Here is a 26099-nt window from a genome sequence, read left to right as displayed (position 1 = left end):
ACACTTTTTCAGTCGTAACATCTCACATTTAAGGCAAGATTATCAATTTTTATTCAAATATTTTACTTTCTCGCATCTTTTTTGCTTGTGAGTAATTTTGGCAGTTAAATCGAGAAATTATCTCGAGAATTCTCTTACAGACACAGTTTTATTCACATTTTTTCCAGTCTTTCAATCATTTTTATTCAGAAATGTTTCAAGTCGAGAAAATTTTGTATATAAAAACAAGCGAATGTGAGAAAATGATTTTTGTGTCGATTTACATTATTTTTGTTCCGGTTTGCGTGTTTCATGCGAGAAATTTCTCGATGCGAGAGTCACAAAAAGTAGGCACTGGAAACATTTTTATATTTTTTTTTTTAATTTTTCCATATTTCGGGAATCATATTTTTTTTAATTGTCTAGTAATCTTAAAAGAATTCTTTATAGACCTTTATCATGAATATAGATTTTGAAGAACCTACTTTTATTTTAATGCAACCATGTCAATCAATTTTTAGTTTATTTTTTCTATGAGAGTTTTTTTTTCAAATCTCATTTTCTCCAATTTTTTTTTGTCTAAATAATTTTAGAAAATTTTAATGGTAATCTATAAAAATCCACAAAATAATCATTACTGCATAAATTATAAATTGTGCTTGAGCACAATTAGACCAGTACCAATCCGGTTTTCAGAGGGCAAAAGTTGAACAAATTATTAGCAGCATAAGGGTGGTGGGAAAATTTAGGATAAATGGTACCTATATGAAAGGGGAAAAATAAATTGCCCACAAACAAATTGGGGGAAAGGGGGTGGGTGGGCGAAAAAGTGGGATGGGTGTCAAAAATCATGATTTCTTACGATTTCTGTCAAAATTAGACGTCCTATCGAAAAAAATCAAACACAAAAGTTGTACGCAGTACATATAAATGTCTACAACTTTTACTCAAACACTTTTTTTCTATAACCTCAAAAATATTGAAAAAAATAAAAAAACACGATTTTTTGATTTTTTTTTATCTCTTACAAAAAGTGGGATGGGTGTCAAAAATCATGATTTCTTACGATTTCTGTCAAAATTAGACGTCCTATCGAAAAAAATCAAACACAAAAGTTGTACGCAGTACATATAAATGTCTACAACTTTTACTCAAACACTTTTTTTCTATAACCTCAAAAATATTGAAAAAAATACAAAAACACGATTTTTTGATTTTTTTTTATCTCTTACAAAACTTGGTTAAAAATTACTTTGTTATGTTTTCTATCTATTTAAAATGTTTTTTGAGCAAAAAGTTAATTTTTGGATTTTTGACGAATTTAATTTGAAAAAATAGCCTGTTTTTCAGTCAAAAAAAATACCGAAAAAATTTTTGATTTTTGAAAAGTTTGGAATGCAATTATTTAGCTTAAAACCATTTTTTAAAGATTGTGTGGAGAAACTATACTTTTGTTTTAGAAAATATTGAAAAAAATTGAAAAAAACCAAAAAACGATTTCTAAGATTGATGTTTCCGTAAATGACAGTAATATTGGCGAGAAATAATTGTCCATAGAAACCAAGTTATATTTTTCTAATGGTCATTGACCTTTTAAATTGGACTCAAGCACTGGAATAGTTCTAACGTACAAAGTTTTTGAGATATTGGATTTTGAACGTCCAAAACACTATTTTACTGATGTTTGGAATGGTTATAGGTCAAAAACGTGATGTGATAGAATTTTTCTGATTTCAGATTCGAGCTCAACGCACAAAAAACCATTAGAAAAATATACTTTGATTTCTATAAAAAAAACTTTTTATAGAAATCAAATTTTTTGTATTTTTTTCAATATTTTTGAGGTTATAGAAAAAAAGTGTTTCAGTAAAAGTTGTAGACATTTATATGTACTGCGTACAACTTTTGTGTTTGATTTTTTTCGATAGGACGTCTAATTTTGACAGAAATCGTAAAAAACCATGATTTTTGACACCCATTCCACTTTTTCGCCCACCCACCCCCTTTCCCCCAATTTGTTTGTGGGCAATTTATTTTTCCCCTTTCATATAGGTACCATTTATCCTAAATTTTCCCACCACCCTTATGCTGCTAATAATTTTTTTATTTTCAAAAATTGTTGGCACTGGTCTAAATTCGCTTCCATCAAAGGGACACATTTCAAATATTTGAAAATAAAATAGAACAAATTCTTAATAAACAAATGACATGCATACATATACAGGGTAACTCAGGAGGAATGGGCTAAAAAGCTAGAGCGCGAAGGTTTGGTCAAGACAAGAAAAAAATCGTATGGGAGGCTCTATTCCGCCTCGTTTAGCAGTAAGGGGCATTTAAAAAAATGACTGTCCAATTACAATTTGTAAAAAAAAAGATATTTAGCACTAAAATCTTAAATAACAAGAATGTAGAAATATTTACAAACCTTGAAGTAATTCCAAAGCTTACACTTTTTTTCCTTTTTTGACTGTACCTACTAATATGAATTCGAAGTGAAAACCCTTACATTTTATCTATTTGGTTTTGGATTTATAGGGTGATTTGATAAAAAAAAATCAAGAAAAGAAGCGGATCGGTGCTAGTGGGTCCTTAAGAAAAATTGACTCCTTTTTTACTAAAAAACCTAGACTTGAGCCTGAACCATCTGTCGAAGAAAATATTTCATCCCCTACTCCAACAACTTCCTTTCGGGAAAATACTGCTTGCGAGCCCACAACCAACTCCGAAAATCAAATTGAGTTTTCTTCAGATATCGGATGCTCTCGGGAAAATACTGCTTGCGAGCCCACAACCAACTCCGAAAATCAAATTGATTTTTCTTCAGATATCGGATGCTATGTAAAAAGTAAAAATATCAGTGATTCTATCAAAGCAAATCTTCTCGAAAATCACTGGGTTCCACCTCCAAGTTATGAATTCCCGTATTGTGTTGTTACAAAGAAGGGAAAAGCAATTAAAAAGTATGCCCAGAGATCACATCTTGAAAAATTTCATTGGCTTGTCTTATCAAGAAAAGATAAGGGTTTATATTGCAAGTATGTCATGTTAATGTGTAGAGTATTATTTAGAGTATTAGGCTTACAAACAAATTGTTTCGTTCAATAGGTACTGTGCTCTCTTTGCCTTTGGTACAGGTGGTGGTCTCCAAAGTAATACACCTCTTCAACGTCTAGTTAAAGAACCACTTAAAGCTTTTGATGACCTCCTTGGAGAAAAAGGTGCACTTCCAAAGCACCAAAAACATGGATACCATGAACTAGCTGTTGAAGCAGGAAAAAATTTTTTGAAAGCATATCATGATCCCCAAAAGGATATTGCTAATATTATTTGTCGACAGCGAGCTGAAAAGATTAAAGAAAATAGGGATCGCTTAAGACCTATAGTAAGTACAATTATCTTCTGTGGTCGTCAAAACCTGCCACTGCGTGGTCATAGGGACGACAAAAAATTGTTTCATGAAAAATCTGATGACGACAAAGAAAGCCTTGTAGTGCAAGAGGGCAACTTTAGAGCTCTGCTTAGATTTCGCATTGAAGCTGGTGATTCAATATTATCCCAACACCTAGAGACTACTAACTCTAATGCAACTTATATAAGCAAGACGGTTCAAAATGAACTGATTGCAACGTGCAAAGTTTTGATTCAGCAGAAAATTTTATATAAAGTTAAGGAATCCAAAATATTTTCCATTATATTTGATGAGACTACCGATATATCTCATACCGAGCAATTGAGTCTATCAATCAGATACGTTCATGGCGGAGCCATCAGGGAAGATTTCCTCACTTTTTGTGATGCGTACAAAATGATACGCACTGATGGCAATGGCGAAGAACTCCGAACGAATAGTGGAGGATCTTTGCTCTGAATTTGTCATCGATTTAGCATATTGTGTGGGTATCGGAACTGACAGTTGCTCGGTCATGGCGTCAGAAGCAAAGGGTGCTGTTTTTGAACTTTGTAAAAAAGCTACCCACGCTAAACGTTGCCCTTGCAACAATCATATTTTAAACAATTCTTTAGCAAAATCTTCCAAAGTCGCAATATGCAGGAATGCATCATCATCAATGAAGAAGGTTGTAGCTTTTGCCAATGCATCAGCGAAGCGACACAAAGTGTTCGAAGAGGAAATGGGAGGAGTGGCGTTAAAAGGGCTGTGCGAAACACGATGGGTCGAGCGACATGACGACCACCTTCAATTTCAAGGTCTGAACCTCGTGTATATTTGTAATGCTCTTGAGAGAATTTCCTGTTGGGAGGACAGCAAGACTGCGGGTGAGGCACAGTGTCTTAAACAAGCCCTCCAAAGTTCGGAATTCCTAGTTACATCTATTTGCTTATGTGACGTCTTAGGTATAAATAAAAAAAATTCTCAAAAATTATTTTATTGATCATTAATATATTTCAGATGTAACTGTATCTCTCAGCAGATTTCTTCAAAAAGCCTCGTTAGACCTTTCTAAGGCAACGGATGCAGTTAAAGATGTGATGAGCGTTTTAGAGGAAAAAAGGAAGGAAGCTGATTCTGTTTTTGGAAAGTTGTTCTCCGAAGCAAAAAAGATTGGTGAACTACTCGAAGTAGAAATAAAAAAACCAAGAATTGTCTCAAAACAAATACATCGAGACAATAATCAGCCAGCTCAATCAACAGAGGAATATTTCCGACGAGCAATATATATTCCTCTGTTGGATTCAGTACTCACCGATTTCAAAGATCGGCTATCACAAGATGTTTTATCTTTATTTGAACTGGGTGTTTTTTTGCCAAAAAAAAACTGCTACCGAAAAGGACTTGGAAGCCGTGAGACGAGCAACAACATTTTATAGCCAGCTTTTAAATAACCCTCCCGTTTCGATGGTTGTCCAGGAATTCCAATTGTGGACAAAAAAATGGAAAAGAGAAGCTGAAAATGGCCAAAAATTTCCGGATGACCTTCAAACGATATTAAATGATTGTGATACGTGTATGTATCCAAATATACATACATTTTTGCAAATACTTGCTTCTCTTCCTGTGAGCGTGGCAACGGCAGAGAGGTCGTTCTCAACACTAAGACGTCTCAAGACCTGGCTTCGTGCAAATATGGGTGAAGAGCGTCTCACTGGCCTTGCACTTTTGAACGTTCATAGGGAAATTGAGGTCGATGTCGACACTGTCATAACAAGTTTTGCTAAAAAAAAGGATCGCCGCCTAGAATTTGTAGTATGAGTGTGCAAAATATTTGAACATGCATATTAGGGTGGGTCAAAAAAATCGAAATTCTTTTCTTTTTTTTTGATTTTGTACTCCAAAAAATCGATTGCTGGACACCTCTTGAATATGCACACCAAATATGAACTCTTTATATTAATGGGAAGGTCCTCTGCTTCGCAATTTTCCATTTTTACATCAAGCTTTTACTAAAAAAAAATATTTTTATCATTATCAATAATGACTTTTTAGCAAATTTCTTTGCATATTCTTGAAGGAAATTGAACGCTCTACAAAAAAGGCCTTGAACAATTTTTTGTTTATCTAACCGTTTAATATATATTTGAGGTCCAAAAATCGAGAAAATCTTTAAAAACTCTTTTTTTGTTCTTAATTTTTTAACAAATTGAAAAAATATAATCAAACGCACAAGACATATTCTTGTAGCAAATAGATTGCTCCACAAAAAAGGTCTTGGTAATTTTTTTTAATTTATCTAACCATTCTAAAGATGTTCGAGGTCAAAGTTAAAATAAATTATAAAAACATTTTTTACTTTTAAAAATTATTCAGTTCACTGAAAATTTATTATTTTTAAATTAGCAAGTTGTATTTTTGTAGGAGCTTAACGTTCTACAAGAAATTCCTTAGCATCAAATTGATTGCTTTAACCGTTTAGAAGATATTCGTATCCAAATCATCCAAATATCTTCTAAACGGTTAAAACAATCAATTTGATGTTAAGGAATTTTTTGTAGAACGTTGAATCGTCTACAAGAATACATCTTGGTAATTTGAAAATAATAAGTTTTTAGTGAACTGGAAAATTTTTAAAAGTAAAAAATGTTTTTATAATTTATTTTAACTTTGACCTCGAACATCTTTAGAATGGTTAGATAAATGAAAAAAGTTACCAAGACCTTTTTTGTGGAGCAATCTGTTTCTTACAAGAATATGTCTTATGCGTTTGATTATATTCATTCAATTTGTTAAAAAATTAAGCACAAAATACGAATTTTTAAAGATTTTCTCGATATTTGGACCTCAAATATATATTAAACGGTTAGATAAACAAAAAATTGTTCAAGGCGCCTTTTTTAGAGCGTTCAATTTCCTTCAAGAATTTGTAAAGAAATTTGCTAAAAAGTCATTAATGATAATGATAAAAATGATTTTTTTTAGTAAAAGCTTGATGTAAAAATGGAAAATTGCGAAGCAGAGGACCTTCCCATTAATATAAAGAGTTCATATTTGATGTGCATATTCTAGAGGTGTCTAGCAATCGATTTTTTGGAGTACAAAATAAAAAAAAATAATTTCGATTTATTTGAATGCATATGCATATGCAGTTAAAAATCATAACTTTCCTAACATCAATCATATTGTCACTTTTTTGCCTTAGCCACGTAACAAACACATCACATTTGTTTAGTTTATCTCTCTTTAATTTATTTATTTTTTTTAAAGAAAATTTAAAGCTATGTTATGTCTTCTAATTACCTTTACCTATCATATTTTAAAATAAATATAGAATACCTACATTTTTTTTAAAATACCAAAAAATATCTTTCGAAGCCAAAAGTGAAGGTTTATTCAAATGTAAAAACAATACCAACTCTAGTGACCTTTTAATGGTAAACAATTCCAGCCCAATACACAATCTCAACTAAGTTTTTTGTTTTTTTTTTTGTTAAGTTTTCATAATTTATATGTACATAAATAATTTATATGTAAATGATTTATATGTAAATGATTTTGTTCAAATTAAAAACATATTTATAAAAATTTGAATTTGGTTGTCTTTTTTTTTCATCTCGGTCAGTGAGATTAAAGAGTGTTATGACCCCCCCCAAACAAAATTTCTGGATCCGCGCCTGCTTAAAAGTATCGGATCCAGTAACATCGAACTACGTAGTTAGATTAATATTAACTGTACATAAATATCCTTTATATATGTAGAGTCGGGCGGGGTAAGTGTACGCACTTTCGACTTTGAAGCACGATTCCAAGCGAAATATAGAAAATATAATAAAGAGCTTTATCAAATTCCAAAGCTGCATATTTTGGCTACTCATTACATAAAAAAAAACTGTATTATTTTTTCATTTTAATTATATTATTAATGAAAACCCAAAACTTGCCCCTACAATTTGACACTCATTTTACAAGGTTTTATTATTAGTAATTTAAAAAATAAATGCATAGTTTATTTTATAAAGAAACCGCAAAATCAAATTTCATATAGTTTTGAATGTAAATACAGACAAAATCAAAGAGGCCACTTTCAATATTTGTTGTAACTGTGTCTTAAATAAAAATGATCTTAAACAAAAAAATAAATCATTTGTCGTTAGCTTTTGAATGGGGTTTTCGTTTGGTACAAAAATCAATTTATTTTTTTATTTAGATCTGTCAAAAAACTGGTTTTGACAATTTTTGCCTTCGTTTGGCCAAAAAAATTGTTTTTTTTTTATCTTAGATCAATTTTCCAGATCTGGATTTTTCGGCAGATTTACCCCTCTTTTACTTACACCAATATGCATTATTATCGTCATACATCTGTTTGACAAGTTTATGTTTGAAAATAATTTGTTTCGGTTTCAAAAAAGAATGAAAATAGTTTTCAGTAATTTTAAGTGAATTATAATTTATTCGTGCAACTCATCTTCGGATAAAAAAAATCAATATTTGACAACTGCGATCGCTTTCTGGTTCACAGACACACATACACACCAATACTATTGCAAATAAAAATCAATCAGAAAACGCGTTCGTTTCGTAACGAAAAAATCAATTTATAGATCAAAATAAAAATTTACCAAACGAAAACCCCGCATAAGGCTTAAGCCAGAAAAATATATTTTTGTTTGTTGATTTGTTTACATGCAGTCATTTGGGATCAGACTATAGTCAAAAAAAATATTTGGGCATGTATTTTACTTTGGATTTATGAACACTTTTTTCTGATTTGCGTCATCTCTCAAAATTTTGAAGCTTGGTCTTCGATTCATCTTATTAAATCCATCTGTTTCACACAACTCACTTTGAGAAAGATAGTGTCACAACTCAAAAAGTGTCGATTTTGAACTAAGTCGAATTCAAAGAAGAATTGTTTTATATATATGTAAATTTAGTTTTATGATTTTCTTATTTAAATTCTCCAGAAAAATCGTGTTATTTGAATTGTGACACTATCATTCTCAACGTGCGATATGGATTCCACAAGGTATTTTGAATGCTTTTTGCAGATAGAAACAATTAAGAAAACTACAATTATTGTCATACGAGTATACTATATGTAGTATACATGGTGTCTCTTTTTAAAATATAAATTGAGAACGCATGTGAAATTTTATATTTGCACATTTGCGTTGCAAATATTTGCGTTTTACATTTATGAACACCTGACGTTTGTCATTAATGAAAGCTTTGGATTCGTCAGACTTGCGCAACCATGTATTTATGACAGCACCCAATTTCTGCCAAGTAAAACCAGAGATTCAATAATTTTGTTTATTTTCTTCGGTAATAAAAATTTAATTTAATCAAAATCAATACTAAATTGTAGATATTATTAAGATCTGAGTGAAGATGAAGTAGAAGGTTAATTATTTTGGCCGTAGATATGAAAAATTAAGCCGCTACTACGCACAACTCTGCGAATTTACACATAAATACTGGGGTGGAATCGGCTACAATGATATTTGACTATCATATTTTGTACTATCAAATTTGATAGTAAATTTTTTTCCATCTGTGTAAGGTGATCGTTTTGAGATCATTTTTAATTTTGGTTTACTTGGTATCACTTGGGTTTGACATCTGTCAAACGTCAGTAAATTTCAAAATAACCGATGAAGAGTTTCAGTTTTTCACTTCCATAGCTACAATAATTGAGAAGACAATTATTAAAAACGTAAGTTAATATTTTTTTAAACGCTTAAAATAATAATTTATAACTTTAATATCTACCTAGCAAAACAAAACTCGAAAAGGATCGCTTAGAAAATTTTGTACGAGCCTATTAAAAACACGAAATATTATTTTGAAATTATTTTTTTTTGTGTAGATAGGTATGATTGCACATTACTTTGAGTCGGGGAGGTAAAATATAATTTAATTTGTTCCTCAAGTCTGACTCTTCTATTTTCTATTTCAAATTCATTTACTTTATTTTAATTTTGTAGGCTTAACAAAATTGCACAGGCACAAAAATATTCATTTTTCCCAAACAAAGTAAAAGCACCAAGAAAATCAAGAAAAAAAATATCCTACAAATGTTAATTGTATCAAATTGGCACCTAAATAGTAATAGAAAAAGTCAAAAAAATATGTCATTTGATAGTCACTTTTGACTATCATCTTACACAGACGAATTTTCTTGAATTTGACAGTCAACTATCAAAAATCAGCTTACCTACACGATTCCACCCCTGATTTGAATGTGATAAAATAATTCCTTAATTTTCATTTTGATTTTTACAGTGATGTGCTTCGGGTATATACCAATCGGGTGGGTATTTATAAATGGGTATTTACTGGGTTAATACCGGGTAAACACCTAAACGGCGCACATAGATCATATTTGCATGATCTACGCGGCCAAAAGTCAAAACATCAAAGTTAACACAAATCCATTATTATTGCCGTCCACAAGTAGGGGACACTCCAACAAACAACAGGCTGAAATCCCACTCTTCTCGAATGATGAGAAACCAAAAAAAATTAGTCGGAACTTAATCATTGAAAATTTTTGAGACAGGACTGATTTGCGCGGTCTTGGGACAGTGTTAGCTACTTATTAAAATTCCGATGTTTAAACTATTGCTGGTGAAAACTAGCGATGGATATGGAAACTACAGGTATAAGAAATTTCAAATACAATTCATTTTATGAAATTTGTTTTACCTTAGTATTTTTTAGTGATGGGCAAAAAATGCGCCAAAATAAAGATAATTTTTTTAAGAATTTTATATATGAAAAGAAATTTCTTTGTGTATCCTCCTAGATCCCGCAATTATTGTTATTCATATGAAAACTTGAATGCCTTACGTAACAAGTTCTTAACAGTTCAGAGTCAGAATAAAGCAGTTGCGCGAATTTTTAGCACATACAAAATTTTAATATATTTGCATGCTTAATATTAAAAAAATTATAATCTGAATTTTTTCTCCCGAAATCAAATAGTTTTGTATATTGGGCATTTAAAAATATTTTTTTTATTCTTTTATACAAAAACAACTGATTTTAGTAACATTTCAGAACCTTTCAGAATACAAAAACTTAAATAATATGGAAAAATTACCTAATAAAAAAGTCGGATTTCTTAAGAAAACAAATTTTATCTCGGTTATTTATGGAATATTCCCAACAATGTTATACCATTTTGAAAAGAGAATTGAACACACCAACTTTTTAGGTAACTTGCCGAAACATAGTAGTGCATATTTTTTACACTACGGTTCTTTGAAATAGAGTCAAGTAAAAAATTTTAGTACTAAGTTGTGCAAAAAAGTAATATTTACTTTAAAACTGATACAGTTGAGTTAAAATTTTTGAATGCATTTGGTAGCAGGGTTATTCAAGGTTCCGTAACAAAAGAAAAAAATGAGAAAAATTAAGATTTGTAGTCACGGCACATGAAAAACCGTCACAGGGTGACCATTTTTTCGACTTTTTTTCAAATGCCCATAACTCAAAAAATATATGGCTGCGATTTTTTTTATTATTTTTCTGATATCTGTCACCACCTACCCTATCTACCGTTTTCGTTTCGACGTTAACTTTTGGGACACCCTGTATAAATAACGAAATCTTTCCAATCGATGTTTTAATATTATATTTACTTTCACAACGGCGCACAATGGGCCCAAAGGACCATTTGCGTCTCAAAAATGGTTTTTATGAAATTTAAATTTTTGGTAATTTCTTTACTTAAATAAATCAAGGGAAAGTCAATCTATATGTTTTCATTGAAAATTGATTTTTAAAATGAGTTTCTCTATTAAAAAATTGTATCTGAAGTCTCCACTTCAAAATACTTTGTTTGAGTAACAAAATAAAGCAAATCTTCACGATACGTTTTCAAAACTATATTTGAATAAATTATATAAGTGTTGTATCGTTGTATGTCGTTGGAAAGCTTATTTTAACTGCTATTTATATTGCTGATAATAAAAATTTAAAAAAATTTATTTTTAGCTAATATTATTTTTTCACACAATAAGCTTTTATTTGCAGTTTTTTAATTTTGAATTGAGTTTTAAATGTTTCCGCTGGTCTTCCGCTGTCTACTTTTTTCACAATTTTGTTCTTTGGTTTATGTACTAAAAGATACAAAAAGAATTGGCTGCTTTTATCTACTATGTCGAAAGACATAGTACAAAAAAACGTATTTTGGTGCTCCTGACCTGTTTCAATATATATCTTGAGTTCTATTGATCGCACTGTCAAGATTGATGTCTTCAGGCTTTGGGGAAATGAGCATCATTCGTTATATTCAGAATGTGATTTTGTGTTAATTTAGCCTACTCACATTAATTGGAAAACTCGCGATATTTAACCCCTCGGAAACCATATAAAGCCGCGATTTAAAGCTGCCAAACTTTTGAATTCGTTATTAAAACGCATAAGGCTATAAGACTGCATACTCACATTTTGGTTATACCTCCACTCCCAAAATTTGCTGTGGGCTCTTAGACTTAGTATATGCACCCGAAATTGAAGATATTTGTACTATTAGAAAAAGTCTATGGTAGCAGAAAAATGTTAGAATTTGATATTGTAACTGTTGAAAAAAAATTTCATCTTTGCAAAAAGTTACATAGAGATTTTATGTACTGATTTTGATTTTACTCGAAGATTTTCAAAAGAGCCGTTTAAAGTATTTTATTAAGAAGGATTTTCGAAAAATTGACAACCAGTTTTTTTTTTGTGATTTTTTTTCTCTTTTCCCAAAAACGGAGTTTTTCGACTATTTCACTTTGCCTCAAAAACGACTTTATTTAAAATGTGTAAAGTCAATATTTTTCTTATAATTTTTAAATAAATAGATTACATTTCAAATAACGTAACACAAACAAACTACATTGAAATTTATTTTTTCTAAACTTTATACTCATAAAAATAGTTAAGTAATTTTAAGACACGAAAGGAAGAAAACCAGTTTTAAGATACAGATTTTTGAGACGTTCTAGCCAAGTCAAAATCGTATTTTTTAGCTTTGAATAAACTTTTTATACTTACATAAAAAATATTACCTAAAAAACAGTGTGTCAAATTATTTATTAAACATTTCAGGTAATATATTTCTAATTTGAGTTAATTATTTCCAGACTCGAAAAAGTTACAGATTTTTCAAACGCCATAGTCGAGCCAAAATTGTACTTTTTGAACTTTGCCTAGCTTTTCAAAACTCAAAAATAATTTGCATTTAAAAAAAAACTATGCTTTATGATTTCTGATATATTAAAGATTATGTGTTCCAAATTTGGTTTAATTATTTCAGGAGACAAAAAAGTTACAGATATTTTTAAACACCTAAATCAAGCGAAAATCGCACTTTTTCAACTTTGACTAATTTTTAAAAGCTTAGAAACAATTTGAATTTATAAAAAAAGTAAATTGAATGATTTGTTATATAACAAAGGTAATATATTCCAAATTTGACGCAGTCATCACAAAAGACAACAAAGTTACAGATTTTTGAGACGCCTATGGCCATATGGGCCCACTGTGCGGCGCCCCAATTTTTTTCTATTTTACTTTTTCAAAGGCACTCTTATTTTTTGTCCTAAACATTTTGAAGAATGAAGGCTCCCCCCAATTTTGGGTTGATCTTCGTTCATCTTTGAAGAAAAAGGTGCCCCAATTTCTTTTGGAAGACTAATATCCTTATATTCCTCCAACCAATTTAATTTTTGCAAAGGCGCCCCTATATTTAAATCACTTAATCATAGCTGGTAATATGGAGATGGAGTGTGTTTATTTATTTTTTTCGGATATGGAATCGAATAGACCGACAATATCCAGACTGTAATGAATACAAAAAAAAAGAAATGGACCGAAAAGAATAGATATCAATCGGCTCAGCTGTACTGTCATATTTATATGTCAAAAGAAAATTAAAATGGGTTATTTTTAAAATATTGTACTCTAAAGAATTAAATAGATGAAGATTTACATAGTTGCAAATATGTAGGTGCAAAATAAGCACTCTAAAACTATCGGTTTGTATTATTCTTACTGTCCACAATTTTCATTTATTTGAAACTAAACGCGAGAACTACTCCCAAACTCATTTACCAACTCTTGAAAAATTGACAGCTCTTCCATTTCTCATAAAAACTACGTTTGTGTGTGAGAATAAAAAAAAATAGTTTGTAGCCTGCTGAAAGCATTTATTTATTCACACGAAAATGTCTCGCTTGTCAGAAGAGAAATTCTATTCTTGATTTCAAAACAGAATTCACATTGTATATGAATGGCCCAACTGTACCTACTGGATCTACATCTCTTTAAATGTGTTTAAACAAAAAAGTCAGAGATAAAGGTAAACTGCATTAACAATTTGATTTGTTTTTTAGAGGCGCCACTTGCAGTCTTGCCCAGGGGCGCCGGTAGTGCTTAAGCCGGCACTGAGACTATACTCGTAAATATCACTTAATTTGTAAAGAAAATAACTTCTCTTCAAGACCTCAAATAGTCGGTTATCGGAAAAAATCCAATTTTGGTTAATTATTTAGGAGCAAACAAATTACACTGGTTAACAAAATTAAACTTTTTTTTTGTTGCCGAAACAAAAATATACTTTTCTGAATGTTTTCGGTGTTTTGAACACGAATCCGAAGTCAAAAAAAATTAATCAGCTAACGTTTTGAAATATTACCGTTAGAAAATGCAGTACTTCGGGCCTTATTCTTTTATATAAGAAAAATTGTTTGAGCATATTTAGTAATGGTTTTTATAAGAGCTATTTTCCACCTTTTTAAATCTGTTTAAATCTTTCCGATATCTTACTGCCCAAGATATCCTCAGTTGTTTTGCATATTTTATAAATTTTATAACGTCATTATCTCCTTTATGATATATGAAGTCAAACCCACTTACTTCATTTTAAGATATCTCGGGCAATACAAACGATATTGAAAAGATTTAAACAGGTATCGAAAGATGGAAACCGTCACTAAATATGCCCTAACAATTTTTTTATACAAAAGAATACGGTCCGAAAAACTCAAAAAAACGTTTTTTTTTGCATTTTCTAACGGTAATATCTCAAAAACGGGAGCTGATTAGTTGTTTCTGACTTCGGATTTGAGTTCAGCACACCGAAAACCTTCAGAAAAGTATATTTTTGTTTCGGCAACAAAACCCTTGTAAACCAGTGTTATGAGTAAACCTTTCTTTGAACCTTAATACCTATACTAAAAAAAACTCATTCATGCCTATTACAGAAGACGCAGTGGCTCAATCCCCGGGAATCTACTCGATCCGCAACCGAATCAAATTTCAATGTGTGAACTCCCCGGGATGAACTGTATTATCGATCCACGAAAACACACTAAACTGCTTACCGACATATGTCATTGTTGACACTTACATAGCCAAATGTCATTCTATCACATCCGCACCGGCGGCTTCGGTAATAAGAAATCTTGTGAAAGTGACTCTCACTCCCGCCGCAGTGCATCTGCGTCTTCGGTAATAGGCATGATTAAGTCCTTTATATTTACGGTGACCATATTTCTAGGAGCGAAACCCGGGACGGTTAAAAATTCGTTGGATGGTTTTGAAAACATCGGTTTTTCAAAAAAGAAAATTAATGATTTTAAAATTACTTTTCATAATTATTCCTTATTTGAATTCAAACTTTCTTTAACGATTTTAATGAAACATTTTCATTGAAATCATTTAATCGTTTACAAGAAAGTCAGAAGTGAAGAAAAAGGTTTTATAATAGTTACCTACTGTGAATAACCTCTAAAAAATATTTTTTTTAATTAAAACCGTGAGAGCTGGTTTTTAACATTTTAGTTTTATTTAAATCGATTTTGAAGTTGTGTACCTAATCTTTAATTCAAATTTAACATTCTCTTAAAAGTTTTAAAATTTTGCTAGGTTCTTAACTCTTCAATATGGTATTCATTATTAAAAAAAAAACTTTCCTGGGGTAGCTTTTTAAGCGAAATAATTCTAGAAAAATCTGAACTAATGCTTTTATCCGGAAAATTAGAAAAAAATTTTATTTTTCAACCACTGTTTTCTTGTTTTCCTTACAAAGTAATTAAATTTTAATATACAAAAATCAAGGAATTTGCAAATACGGGACACTTATAGGTCCCGGGTTTCTTAAATAAAAGGACGAGCTATAGAAATACGGGACAGTCCCGGGACGGATGGTCACCGTATATATATTCTACATATTTTCAAAAATTCGATGAAGATCCTAGGATTCTAGGATCTATAAATTCTTACTAGGTCACACAAATTTTAATTTAAATATATAATAATAATAATAATGTTCATGTTAAATAAAATGAATATTTAAAACGTATATTATTATAAAAATCCGAAGATATGATTTAGTTCATTTGTTAGTATCAAATAGTTGTTGTTTTTATTATAATGGAATTGACGAAAAACAGCAAGCCTGACTGCAAGAAGTATGGAAACATACGAAAATTCAAAATTGCTTATAGTAGAGTAACTAAAGCAAATTATTGGGGAACCCAGCCGAACAGCTCTGATTTTGACGATTTTTTTTCAAACGTAGGTATATAAAAATACTTTAAGTCTATAGAATATTGTAATGTGCCGTATTGTTTTTTAAAATTAAAATTAAATTTTTTTTGAACAAAACCATTTTTTTGCTCAAATTTTAAAAGACAAATAATAGCAAAAGATTCTCTAGGTAATTAAGGAAAAAAAAATATAAAGGAGTAAGGGACAATCTTCTATCGTTTAAGCGGTAAATGCAATTTTCTCACAATCTGACTTCAAACACAAAAAAAATATTTTGAAAACAACGGCAACACCTACAATATTTTAAAATACACTAGCTAACCCCCACCCGCTTCGCTGAGTGCACTTTTGAAAAGAATTGAACCTGTTTGAAAATAAATTAAAACCTAAAAAAAAGAACTTGTTTATTGTAGTGGGGTTGGGTTTGGTATCCCGATTTTCATAATCCTGTTTTTTAAATTCCTGCCATTAAAGTCCGGTTTTTTTAATACTGTTTTTTTTTTTTTTAAATCCAACTTTTTTAAAATCCCGTTTTTCACCATCCCGTTTATTAAACTCCCGTTCTTATAACCCCACTTTTGGAATCAACACCAGGTGTTTTATTTTAAAAATCGCCGCGATGTTGTAATTAAAACACCTTGTGTTGATTCCAAAAGCGGGGTTATAAAAACGGGAGTTTAATAAACTTGTAGGAGCTTGCACATGAACATTCGACACTTAATCATAATTATAAAAATTTCTGTTGCTCAAACAAACAGTTTTTCCAAAAATCCAACCAAAATGCACGACTGGGTCGCACGTACTTGCTCTTGCAGTTCAAATCATTTTTTTTTTTCTATTTTACTTGTAGATTTTATGAACTGGCTCTATATAAAATTAAATAAAATGCACGACTGGGTCGCACGAACTTGCTCTTAGAGTTAAAGTTGCTTAAATTTTTAAGACTTTTTATATAGAAATTTGGAAAAAAAAATTCGTTTTTAAAAAAAAATAAAATAAAATCTAAAATTAAATTGCCCTCCAAAACAAGTATGCAGTTTTGATTGATATATTAACATGCATTTTTAGAAAAAAAATTTTCAAAATCGTTAGAGCCGTTTTTTAAAAAACTAATTTTTTATAAATAATTTTTTGGAAAAAAAGTTTTAAAATAAAATTGGTATGCCATTCTTTAGAAATCACTTATCAACATCTAAAAACAAAATTTCAAGAAAATTCAATGTCCCGTTTTCGAAAATTTGATTTTTCAAAAAAAAATTTCAAAATTTTTTAAAAATCCAAAAATTATTTTTTTCAAAATCTTATTTTTGGCTTATATTTAAATTATATAAATGCTTCTTCACAAAAAGTTTCGTTGAAATCGAATCAGTAGTTTCGGAGATAATCGGATTTGAAAAAAAAAAACGGTTCTATGGCAGGTACCGTTAATAATGATTCTCAAAAAAAAAATTTTTCATTGGAAGATAGACCTTAGCTTAAAACTAACACTTGAATTTTTTAAACAAAATCGTTAGAGCCGTTTTCGAGATATTTCAATTTTACTATAATCGGTATATGACAAGTACCGTTATTTTTGGTCCAAAAAAATTAATTCCAAAAACCCCTCTGGAGAGTCGCCAAATAACGCTACATACCAAGTTTGACATTAATCGGTCCATACGTTTAGGCTGTAGCTCCTTATACAGACAGACAGACAGACTGACAGACTGACAGACTGACAGACTGACAGACAGACAGACAGACAGACAGACAGACAGACAGACAGACAGACAGACAGACAGACAGACAGACAGACAGACAGACAGACAGACAGACAGACAGACAGACAGACAGACAGACAGACAGACAGACAGACAGACAGACAGACGGACTTCCGGGACCCACTTTTTTGGCATTGTCTACCATCGTAATGTCATGGAAAAATGTTATCTCAACTTTTTTTTTTTGTACGAATGCATAACTTGATATATAGTACCTATATCGCAAGTAAAAAATATTTGATATTGGGGCAGAGCCGACATTTAGAGCAAAATTTTGTTAATGAAAAAAAATGTTTATGCAGTTTTTTAGCAATCGCTTTGAATTTTACGTCTGCAAAGTTTAATCAAAATCGTTAGAGCCGTTTTCGAGTGTATTTGGTAGGTATAACATGAAAGATTTGTATGGGAGGTAGACTTTCTTAGCGAGATATAAGAAAACAAAAAAACAAAAAACAATTTCAGAATTCCATAAAAATCATCTGTACCAAATTTGAAGAAAACCTGTCCATCCGTTTAGGCTGTGGAAATGTGAAAAAAACAATCTCAATTTCCCGCCAGATTCGAACCTAGGCAAGTAAACTTACCAGACATTCACCTTATCCTCTAGACTATCTCCACTTTTTGAAAACTTTTATCTATATGTATAAGCGGTTTAGGATTTGATTTTGGGTTGCTGGATTTGCTTTTGGATTGTTGGATTTGCAAACCATCTTCTTATTAATACCTTTCAATTACAAAAAAATACCATTGGACCAGCCAAACGCGAGTTTATCGGCTACACACACTTAAGGAACTCTCTTTTATATATAAGATTTCTAAAAAGCCAAAAGCTCATTCTTATTTCTTAAATTTAAATCCACTAATTTTTTTTTCAAATCTGAGTTCAGTTACCATTCTTCCAAGAGCCTCTTATTCAATTAACTTAATTTTAATTTGACAAATATGACTAAACTTCTAGCTTTTTAAAAATGTATATTTAAATATTGTAGGTGTTGCCGTTGTGTTCAAATATTTTTTTTTTGTGTCTGAAGTCAATTAATAAGAAAATTGCATCTATCGCTTGATGGATGGAAGATTGGCCCTTAATCCCTTATATTTTTTTCCTTGAATTTCCTAGACAATCTTTTGGCATCAATTAATTTATGAAATTTAAGAACAAATTTTGAAAAAAATTTGTTTGTTCACAAAAATCTTCAATTAAATTTACAAAATCAAAACAACAACACCGGCAATTTTTAATCTATGGACTTTAAAGTATTTTTAATTACCAACGTTTGAAAAAAAAGATCATCAAAATCTAAGCTGTTCGACCGGGTTCCCTAATATAGCCAATTTTTGAGCTTTAGTTATTATTACTTAATAATTTTTTATTTGTTTTTCTTACAAAAAAATTATGAAATATATGTACAATTCAGTTTAATACTTCAGTGAGCTTTAAAATTGATTAAAAAATAGCAGAAAGATGTTTCTTTAATAAATTTACCATCAAGTCCAAGTCATGTAAAAACAAATAAAATGCATGAAGGAAATTTTTGAAGAATTGGAATTATATAAACATTTGTGAATATTTTATTTCGTTTTATTTAAGATAAATATGGCCAAGTTGGCTTTTTTTATCAAAAAAAAAATTGTTAAAAACTTGCCTTATTTCTATTTTGAAATGTGAAATAAGGCCAATTTTTAAATGTTGGTCTTATTTTACTTCGCACTATTTCATAGCATCATTATTAATATGATTGAAGGTACATTATTAAGAATTCCGTCCAAAAGCAACTTCAGTTGAAGGAAAAACTATTTAATCGTTTGTTTTGAAAAAGTAGTAGTTTGGTAAAACTAAACCTTATATTTTCGTATACATAAAGTATTGATTAATATGAATTAATACGAATGGCTCTCAAAATATTCAGAAATTAATCTATTTTTTAGAGTTTTAGTGGATAATAATTCCACAAAAAAATAGGTGTAATAAATTCCCTTATACGGTGAGAATTTATTCCACTTCAAAAAGTGTAATAGATTCCCACTTGAAGTGGAATAAATTGCCATGTGGAGCAGATTCCTGTGGAATTATTTCCCTGCACCGAATAAGCTATATCTGATTGTTGAAAAAGTGATTTTTTCTCTAAGTACTACCTGACTGTTTAACTGACTATTGGCCTTAATAAAATAAATCAAGTTTTTTACTTATAAGTATGAAGAGTATTGAGCTTAATTTAAGCTCCGAAACAAAATCCTCTCGAAAATACATTTGATCTAAGATTTTGTATAGAATTTTGTATGTTAGCTAAAATTTAGCATATATTTTGAGCACTTGACCATTTTTTTGATTATTTTGGAAGTAAGTTTTTTTAATCCTGACCCCCTCCATCCCCCAAACCACATTTTTAGATCCGCGCCTTCCAACCAAACAAATTTACAATGAGGAATGGGCCCTAACATTTTCCATGAAAATAATATAAATTCATGTGTATTTCTTGACCAAATTTTCTTGACAAAGTTTTGTGAATAAAATACAAAAATGAGTTGCTACCGAGTTGTTGTACAAATAATTATTTTTATACAAAAAAACAAAACCGACTTCCGTGGATAAAAACTGCGTTTTATGGGTTTTTCATCATAGTTTATATAGCCAGAACTGAACGAAATTGCAATGGGACCAGCTTTCCAATACAAAAAGAATTGTCAAAATTAGTTCACTCAGTCCAAAGTTATGAGGTAACAAACATAGAAAATAAACAAAACAAAAATTACAGACGAATTGAATACCTCCTCCTTTTTGGAAGTCGGCAAAAAAACGGACTTTTATGTAAAATGTACATTCACTATACAGGGTGTCCCAAAAGTAATGGATCAAACCAAATATGATGATAGGCCAACTTTAGGGCTCTCAGAATTTGGTAACTTGTTCATCCCAAATCCTTACGGTTTTCGATTTAATGCAGTTTTTGTGAAATTTCGAAAAATCCCGACTTTGCAACAGTATTTTGCTTCTTCCGCTGATAATTGATTTTTGTTTTTCACAATTCTTTCACTAAAACATTGCCTAATAATAAGAAATAATTAATTAATCAAAATATTTTTTATTTCATAAGCCATTTTGCTGCAAATTAATTAACAGTTCCATGTTTTATAAAAACTCAATTTCTTTCTTTTATTTCGGAGCAACAGCCTGAAAAAAATTTGTATGGTGTAGCACTGGTTTATTATCTTGAAAACTTGTCGTGTTATTGCAGTTTCCAAAAATGTATAAAAGTTTCCAAAGTTGAAGTTAGAACTGAAGATATTACAATTTAAAAGCAACAAAACAGGGCTTTTCAGAGAAAAATAACAAAGAAAAATAAACACAGTTTCTCGAGTGTTGTTTGTTTATTTCTTTTTGAACAAAAGACTCGATTTTTGTTTGTTATTTTGCTCTGAAAACGTCTGTTTTTTTGCATTCAAATTTTAATATCTTTCGTTCTATTTGCAACTTTGGAATTTTTAATACATTTTTGAAAACTGCTATAACACGGCAAGTTTTCAAAATAATAAACCAGTGCCACACTATACAAATTTTTTTCAGGCTGTTGCTCTGAAATAAAAGAATGAAATTGAGTTTTTATAAAATATGGAACTGTTAATTAATTTGCAGCAAAATGGCGTATGAAATAGAAAATATTTTGATTAGTTAATTATTTCTTATTATTAAGCAATGTTTTAGTGAAAGAATTGTAAAAAACAAAAATCAATTATGAGCAGAGGAAGCAAAATACTGTTGCAAAGTCTGGATTTTTCAAAATTTCATAAAAACTGCATTAAATCGAAAACCGTAAGGATTTGGAACGAACAAGTTACAAAATTCTGAGAGCCCTAAAGTTGGCCTATCATCATATTTGGTTTGATCCATTACTTTTGGGACACCCTGTAGATACCAAAACTTGTCTCAAGCCTCTTGGTGTAAAATGTCTATTCAACTGTTGGAATACATGACAATGGCTCGTCGTTCATGTATGTATATTATAATGTATGTAGGCACAAAAAAAGATTAGATATACATAGGTATGTATGGCCGGGTCGGTACAAATTAAGAAACCTCTATCTCCTATATCAAATGTAGAACTAACTCACTTCATTTTAAGTAAAATTGCAGCTGACTGGGATCACCGTGAATTGTTCACTAGGGGTAAGTCATAATTGGTATAAGAGATGTGTGTGCATCAGTGCCGAGTTAAGGTTCTGCGGAGCCCTGAGGCAAGAAAATGTTTGGGGCCCTCCCGTCATCCTTTCAATATTTAAAATGAGTTTAAGGTTAGATTAAACATCTGATAGGCCAGAGAGTATATACATTATCAGCGAAAAATTAAATTGAAGATTTTAAATGCAATTATCTACAGTGATGGAAAAAAAAAAAAACACCTTGGTCGTTTTAACTGGATGGGCTTTTGGTCCAATAAAACCAAGGTGAACTTGTTTAGACCCGACAGAAAATTTTATGAAGGCCAAAGAACACAGAATTCAATCTTAAGTACTTTTAAAAGACAGTTAAATACGGAAGAGGTTTTCTAATTTTCTGCGTATGCTTTTCTTCATCTGGAGTTTGGCCAGAAGAAGAGTTTGTATAAAAGAAAAAATGTTTGCTATCCATTACTTCTGAATTCTGGACAATGTAATATTGCCATTCGCCGATGAGGACATGCTAATTTTATGGGAGTTTCTCCAGTACAATGACCTCAGGCACTCCTCAACAATGGGAAAAAATGGTTTCGCAACAAAAAACTTAGTGTTATGGAGTGGACATCCTCAGTCACCTGGCTTTTACCCTATGGAACACCTATGGAGAGTTCTTAAGCAATAGATTGATGGCACTAGGTCTAAGAACAAGCAAGAAATATACAAAATGCATTATATTCTATCACTGTGCGAAATTGGTGGTTTCTATAGGACGATGCTGTGAGAGGATTTAAAAAGGAAGGTACAACAACAAAGTATTAAAAGAATAATAGCATTTTTTATAGAAAATCATTCTTTTTTTACCAAAAAGTATAAAAACTCAACTTTGTTTCTATTATTTTTTCCAGCTCAAATGCGCTGATAATTTTATCTTTGATTTTTTCAATGGTTTTAATGGTTTTAAAAAGAAGATTTAAAGCTGTGTTTTTATAAAATGTTATGTTAAGTAATTGCACATATTTCAATTTTAACTTTGCATGTAAATACACATAACAAAATTCAGAAAGATTTTGCAGAGCACCTTGTTTCTATTATTTTTTTTTCTACCAATAGGTATAGTCCAGTAATTTTAGGTTTTATCTGCGAAAAATTCCTACTGGGCTGAATTTTGGTATACAGCTTAATGACGGCTTTGTTATGAAGATGTGAAAAATCGACATTGATATCGTGTCCGCGTTAAGAGTTATAGGGGTCAAAAGGTCACAAAAACTGGTTTTTCACGATTTTCAGCAAAACGGTAAGTCTTATCAAAAAATTTTCAATGCAAGAATTGTAGACCAGATTATTATATATAAAAAGTGTCATGACACTTTTTTTCCTAAGACCCACCGTTTCTTAGGTATAACGATTCAAAAAGTTGAAGTTTAGTTGTAATCGTCATAATCCTATTCCTGAAAAAAAAAACTCCTAACTGAAAAGTTCCTGAAATTTCATTATTTTTTTAGCTTAGTGGAGTAACTAAAGCTCAAAAATTGGCAATATTAGGGAACCTGGCCGAACAGATTAGATTTTGATGATCTTTTTTTTTCAAACGTCGGTAATTAAAAATACTTTAAAGTCTATAGATTAAGAATTGCCGGTGTTGCCGTTTTGATGTTTTAAATTTTATTGAAGATTTTTGTGAACAAAAAATTTTTTTTCAAAAATGTTTCTTAAATTTCATAAATTAATTGATGCCAAAAGATTGTATAGGAAATTCAAGGAAAAAATATATATGGGATTGAGGGACAATCTTTCATCGTTCAAGCGATAGATGCAATTTTCTTATTAATTGACTTCAAACACAAAAAAAAATATTTGAACACAACGGCAACACCTACAATATTTAAATGTACATTTTTAAAAAGCTAGAAGCTTAGTCATATTTGTAAAATTAAAATAAAGTTAATTGAATTAAGGACTTTTGAAAGAATGGTAACTCAACTCAGATTCTTGAAAAAAAAAATTATTGAAAAAATTTTAACATGTGGTTTTTAAAACTTTTTCGTAATATAAAATGCATTTTTTTTTCAATTTTTTTTGGCCACATTTATTATGATTTGAAATTATAAAAGGAAATGTCAATATGTATTACGTTTTATGAAAAAAATTAAAAAGTATTTCATTTTCGAAGAACTTTTTTGAATAGAAGTTTTGGAAAAAAATTTAACTTATTTTTTTTTTTTAAGTTCAACTTCTAAATATAAAATTATTGTGTATTAATTTAATAACCCTTACTGTTGCAAGCTAAATAGCAAACATTTAAAGTTCTTATTTACCAAAGTCTTTGAGAAAATCAATTATTTCAATGCAAAAATTCAGTTTTTATCAAAAAAAAAACCCATTGAAATTGAAGTAATTTTTAATTTGTTTTAAAACTGTACTTTTTAAAAATGTATTTTTAAATATTGTAGGTGTTGCCGTTGTTTTCAAAATATTTTTTTTGTGTTTGAAGTCAGATTGTGAGAAAATTGCATTTATCGCTTAAACGATGGAAGATTTTCCCTTACTCCTCTATACTTTTTTTCCTTAAATTACCTAGAGAATGTTTTGCTATCATTTGTTTTATGAAATTTAAGCAAAAAAAATGGTTTTGTTCAAAAAAAATTTAATTTTAATTTTAAAAAACAATACGGCAACATCGGCAATTTTTAATCTATAGACTTTAAAGTATTTTTAATTACCTACGTTTGAAAAAAAAAAATCGTCAAAACCAGAGCTGTTCGGCCGGGTTCCCTAATAATTTGCTTTAGTTACTCTACTACAATGTATATTTTTACAGTCTGTATGTTTTTTTTTATGTTTGTTACCTCATAACTTTGGACTGAGTGAACCAATTTTGATAATTCATTTTGCATTGGAAAGCTGGTGGCTGCAATGTGGTCCCATTTCAATTTCAGTTCTAGCCATAGAAACTATTAGAAAAACCATAAAACCCATGGAAGTCGGTTTTGTTTTTGATAAAAATGATTATTTATTTATTAAGCATGTTGTCTGTAAAAAAAAACGGGATTTTCGGGATTTGACAGGATTTTAAACTGAGGGATTATAATTGATCGGGATTTTAAATAAGCGGGATTTCAGAAGACGGGATTTAAAAAATCGGTATTTTAGTAGACGGGATTTTGAAACTTTTTTTTTGGGATTCCGATACGCTCCCTTATGAAATAACTTCAAAATTTAAGCTCGCTAGTGAAAGTAGAGTCCTCGATTACGATGTTCACATAATAAATTTTTACCGACTTCCAAAAAGGAAGAGGTATTCAATTCGTCTGTATTTTTGTTTTTTTTTTTTTGATGTTTGTTACCTCATAACTATGGAGCTTTGGACTGAGTGAGCCAATTTTGATAATTTTTTTTATTGGAAAGCTGGTGCCTGCAATTTTGTCCCATTTCAGGTTTGGAAACTATGAGAAAAACCATAAAACCCAGTTTTGATACATGGAAGTCGGTTTTGTTTTTTGTTAAAAATTATTATTTCATAAGGAATAATACGTAGGTTCATTACTGAACTTCGTAAGCTATTCCATGTTAAATTTCGAAAACATTGTTTTTTCGCATATAACTTTCAAACAATTGAAAGCTATATGACATCTCAGGTTACTCCCCATTCCATTTTAGCATGTCTTCTGCCGTTAGATGCTGGGTGATGAGCAGGTTCAACGGATTCGTTCCAAAAATGATTAAGAATCCATCATTGCCCATTTTCACTTTCGAAATTGGGAGCCAAAAAATATGTTTATTCTTACAATCCTTTTGAACACAGGGAAAAGCATCAAAATTATTTGCTTGTAGTTGTAGAGACACTGACCATAATTGAAGTTTTCCGAGGAATCCTCTGATTTTGTCTTCTTTTGCAGCTAATATCTTTGCTCTCTTCCGACTAGTTCACGGATTGAAATTTGATGCGGTTGCGGATCGAGTACAGGGTTAATAATTTTGGTGTAGATTCTACGAAAATTTGGATTACATTTGAAGCAACATCAAAATTTTATTTAAATGTATAATTTGATTATATTACATTTTTAAGTCTAGGTAATAAAAAAATTACTGAAATTCAAATTTTCTATATTCAAAGTCAAGGACGTTTTAATGAATTTAAAGTTTCAGTTTATTATAATGATATTATGGTATGTAAATGGTTAAATCAAAAAGCGTTGAGCGCTTTGTTTAAACTTTATAAAAGTAGTTACAAGAAACAAAAATGCACTCTACTATTATTTTAAAGTTTTTATTGC

At 30.3% G+C, this 26099-nt stretch overlaps 1 protein-coding gene, 1 long non-coding RNA gene and 1 other non-coding gene across 4 annotated transcripts; 1 reads left to right on the top strand and 2 right to left on the bottom strand.

The window, feature by feature from the left end:
- The first annotated feature begins 3841 nt into the window (after positions 1-3841).
- On the top strand, positions 3842-5966 carry LOC129919917 (uncharacterized). The gene is made up of 2 exons (XM_056001027.1): positions 3842-4332; positions 4388-5966. The coding sequence occupies exons 1-2, from the start codon at positions 3903-3905 to the stop codon at positions 4804-4806; spliced, it is 849 nt and encodes a 282-aa protein (XP_055857002.1). The 5' UTR covers positions 3842-3902; the 3' UTR covers positions 4807-5966.
- A 2096-nt stretch (positions 5967-8062) lies between these two features.
- LOC129920326 (small nucleolar RNA Z122) lies at positions 8063-8155 on the bottom strand. The gene has a single exon (XR_008773244.1). It is a non-coding gene; the product is annotated as a small nucleolar RNA Z122 (small nucleolar RNA).
- Positions 8156-11376: 3221 nt separating this feature from the next.
- On the bottom strand, positions 11377-12193 carry LOC129919920 (uncharacterized). Of its 2 annotated transcripts, none has more exons than XR_008773141.1 (3): positions 11825-12193; positions 11581-11774; positions 11377-11496 (listed from the first exon to the last, which is right to left on the bottom strand). It is a non-coding gene; the product is annotated as an uncharacterized LOC129919920 (long non-coding RNA). The 2 variants fall into 2 exon arrangements; XR_008773142.1 differs by having other exon boundaries at positions 11377-11639; positions 11706-11774.
- Between the last annotated feature and the right edge of the window lie 13906 nt (positions 12194-26099).

The sequence above is a fragment of the Episyrphus balteatus genome, chromosome 4 (assembly GCF_945859705.1).
Source record: "Episyrphus balteatus chromosome 4, idEpiBalt1.1, whole genome shotgun sequence".
NCBI classification, from domain to species: domain Eukaryota; kingdom Metazoa; phylum Arthropoda; class Insecta; order Diptera; family Syrphidae; genus Episyrphus; species Episyrphus balteatus.
The sequence above is the reverse complement of the archived record's forward strand: the minus strand, read 5'-3'. Positions and strand labels throughout refer to the sequence as shown.

Excerpts from the sequence above, each read along its gene's own strand:
- LOC129919917 (XM_056001027.1), top strand. The coding sequence starts at position 3,903 with ATGGCGTCAGAAGCAAAGGGTGCTGTTTTTGAACTTTGTAAAAAAGCT. Across the intron at positions 4,333-4,387 it reads TTGCTTATGTGACGTCTTAG|ATGTAACTGTATCTCTCAGC; the intron begins GTATAAATAAAA and ends AATATATTTCAG.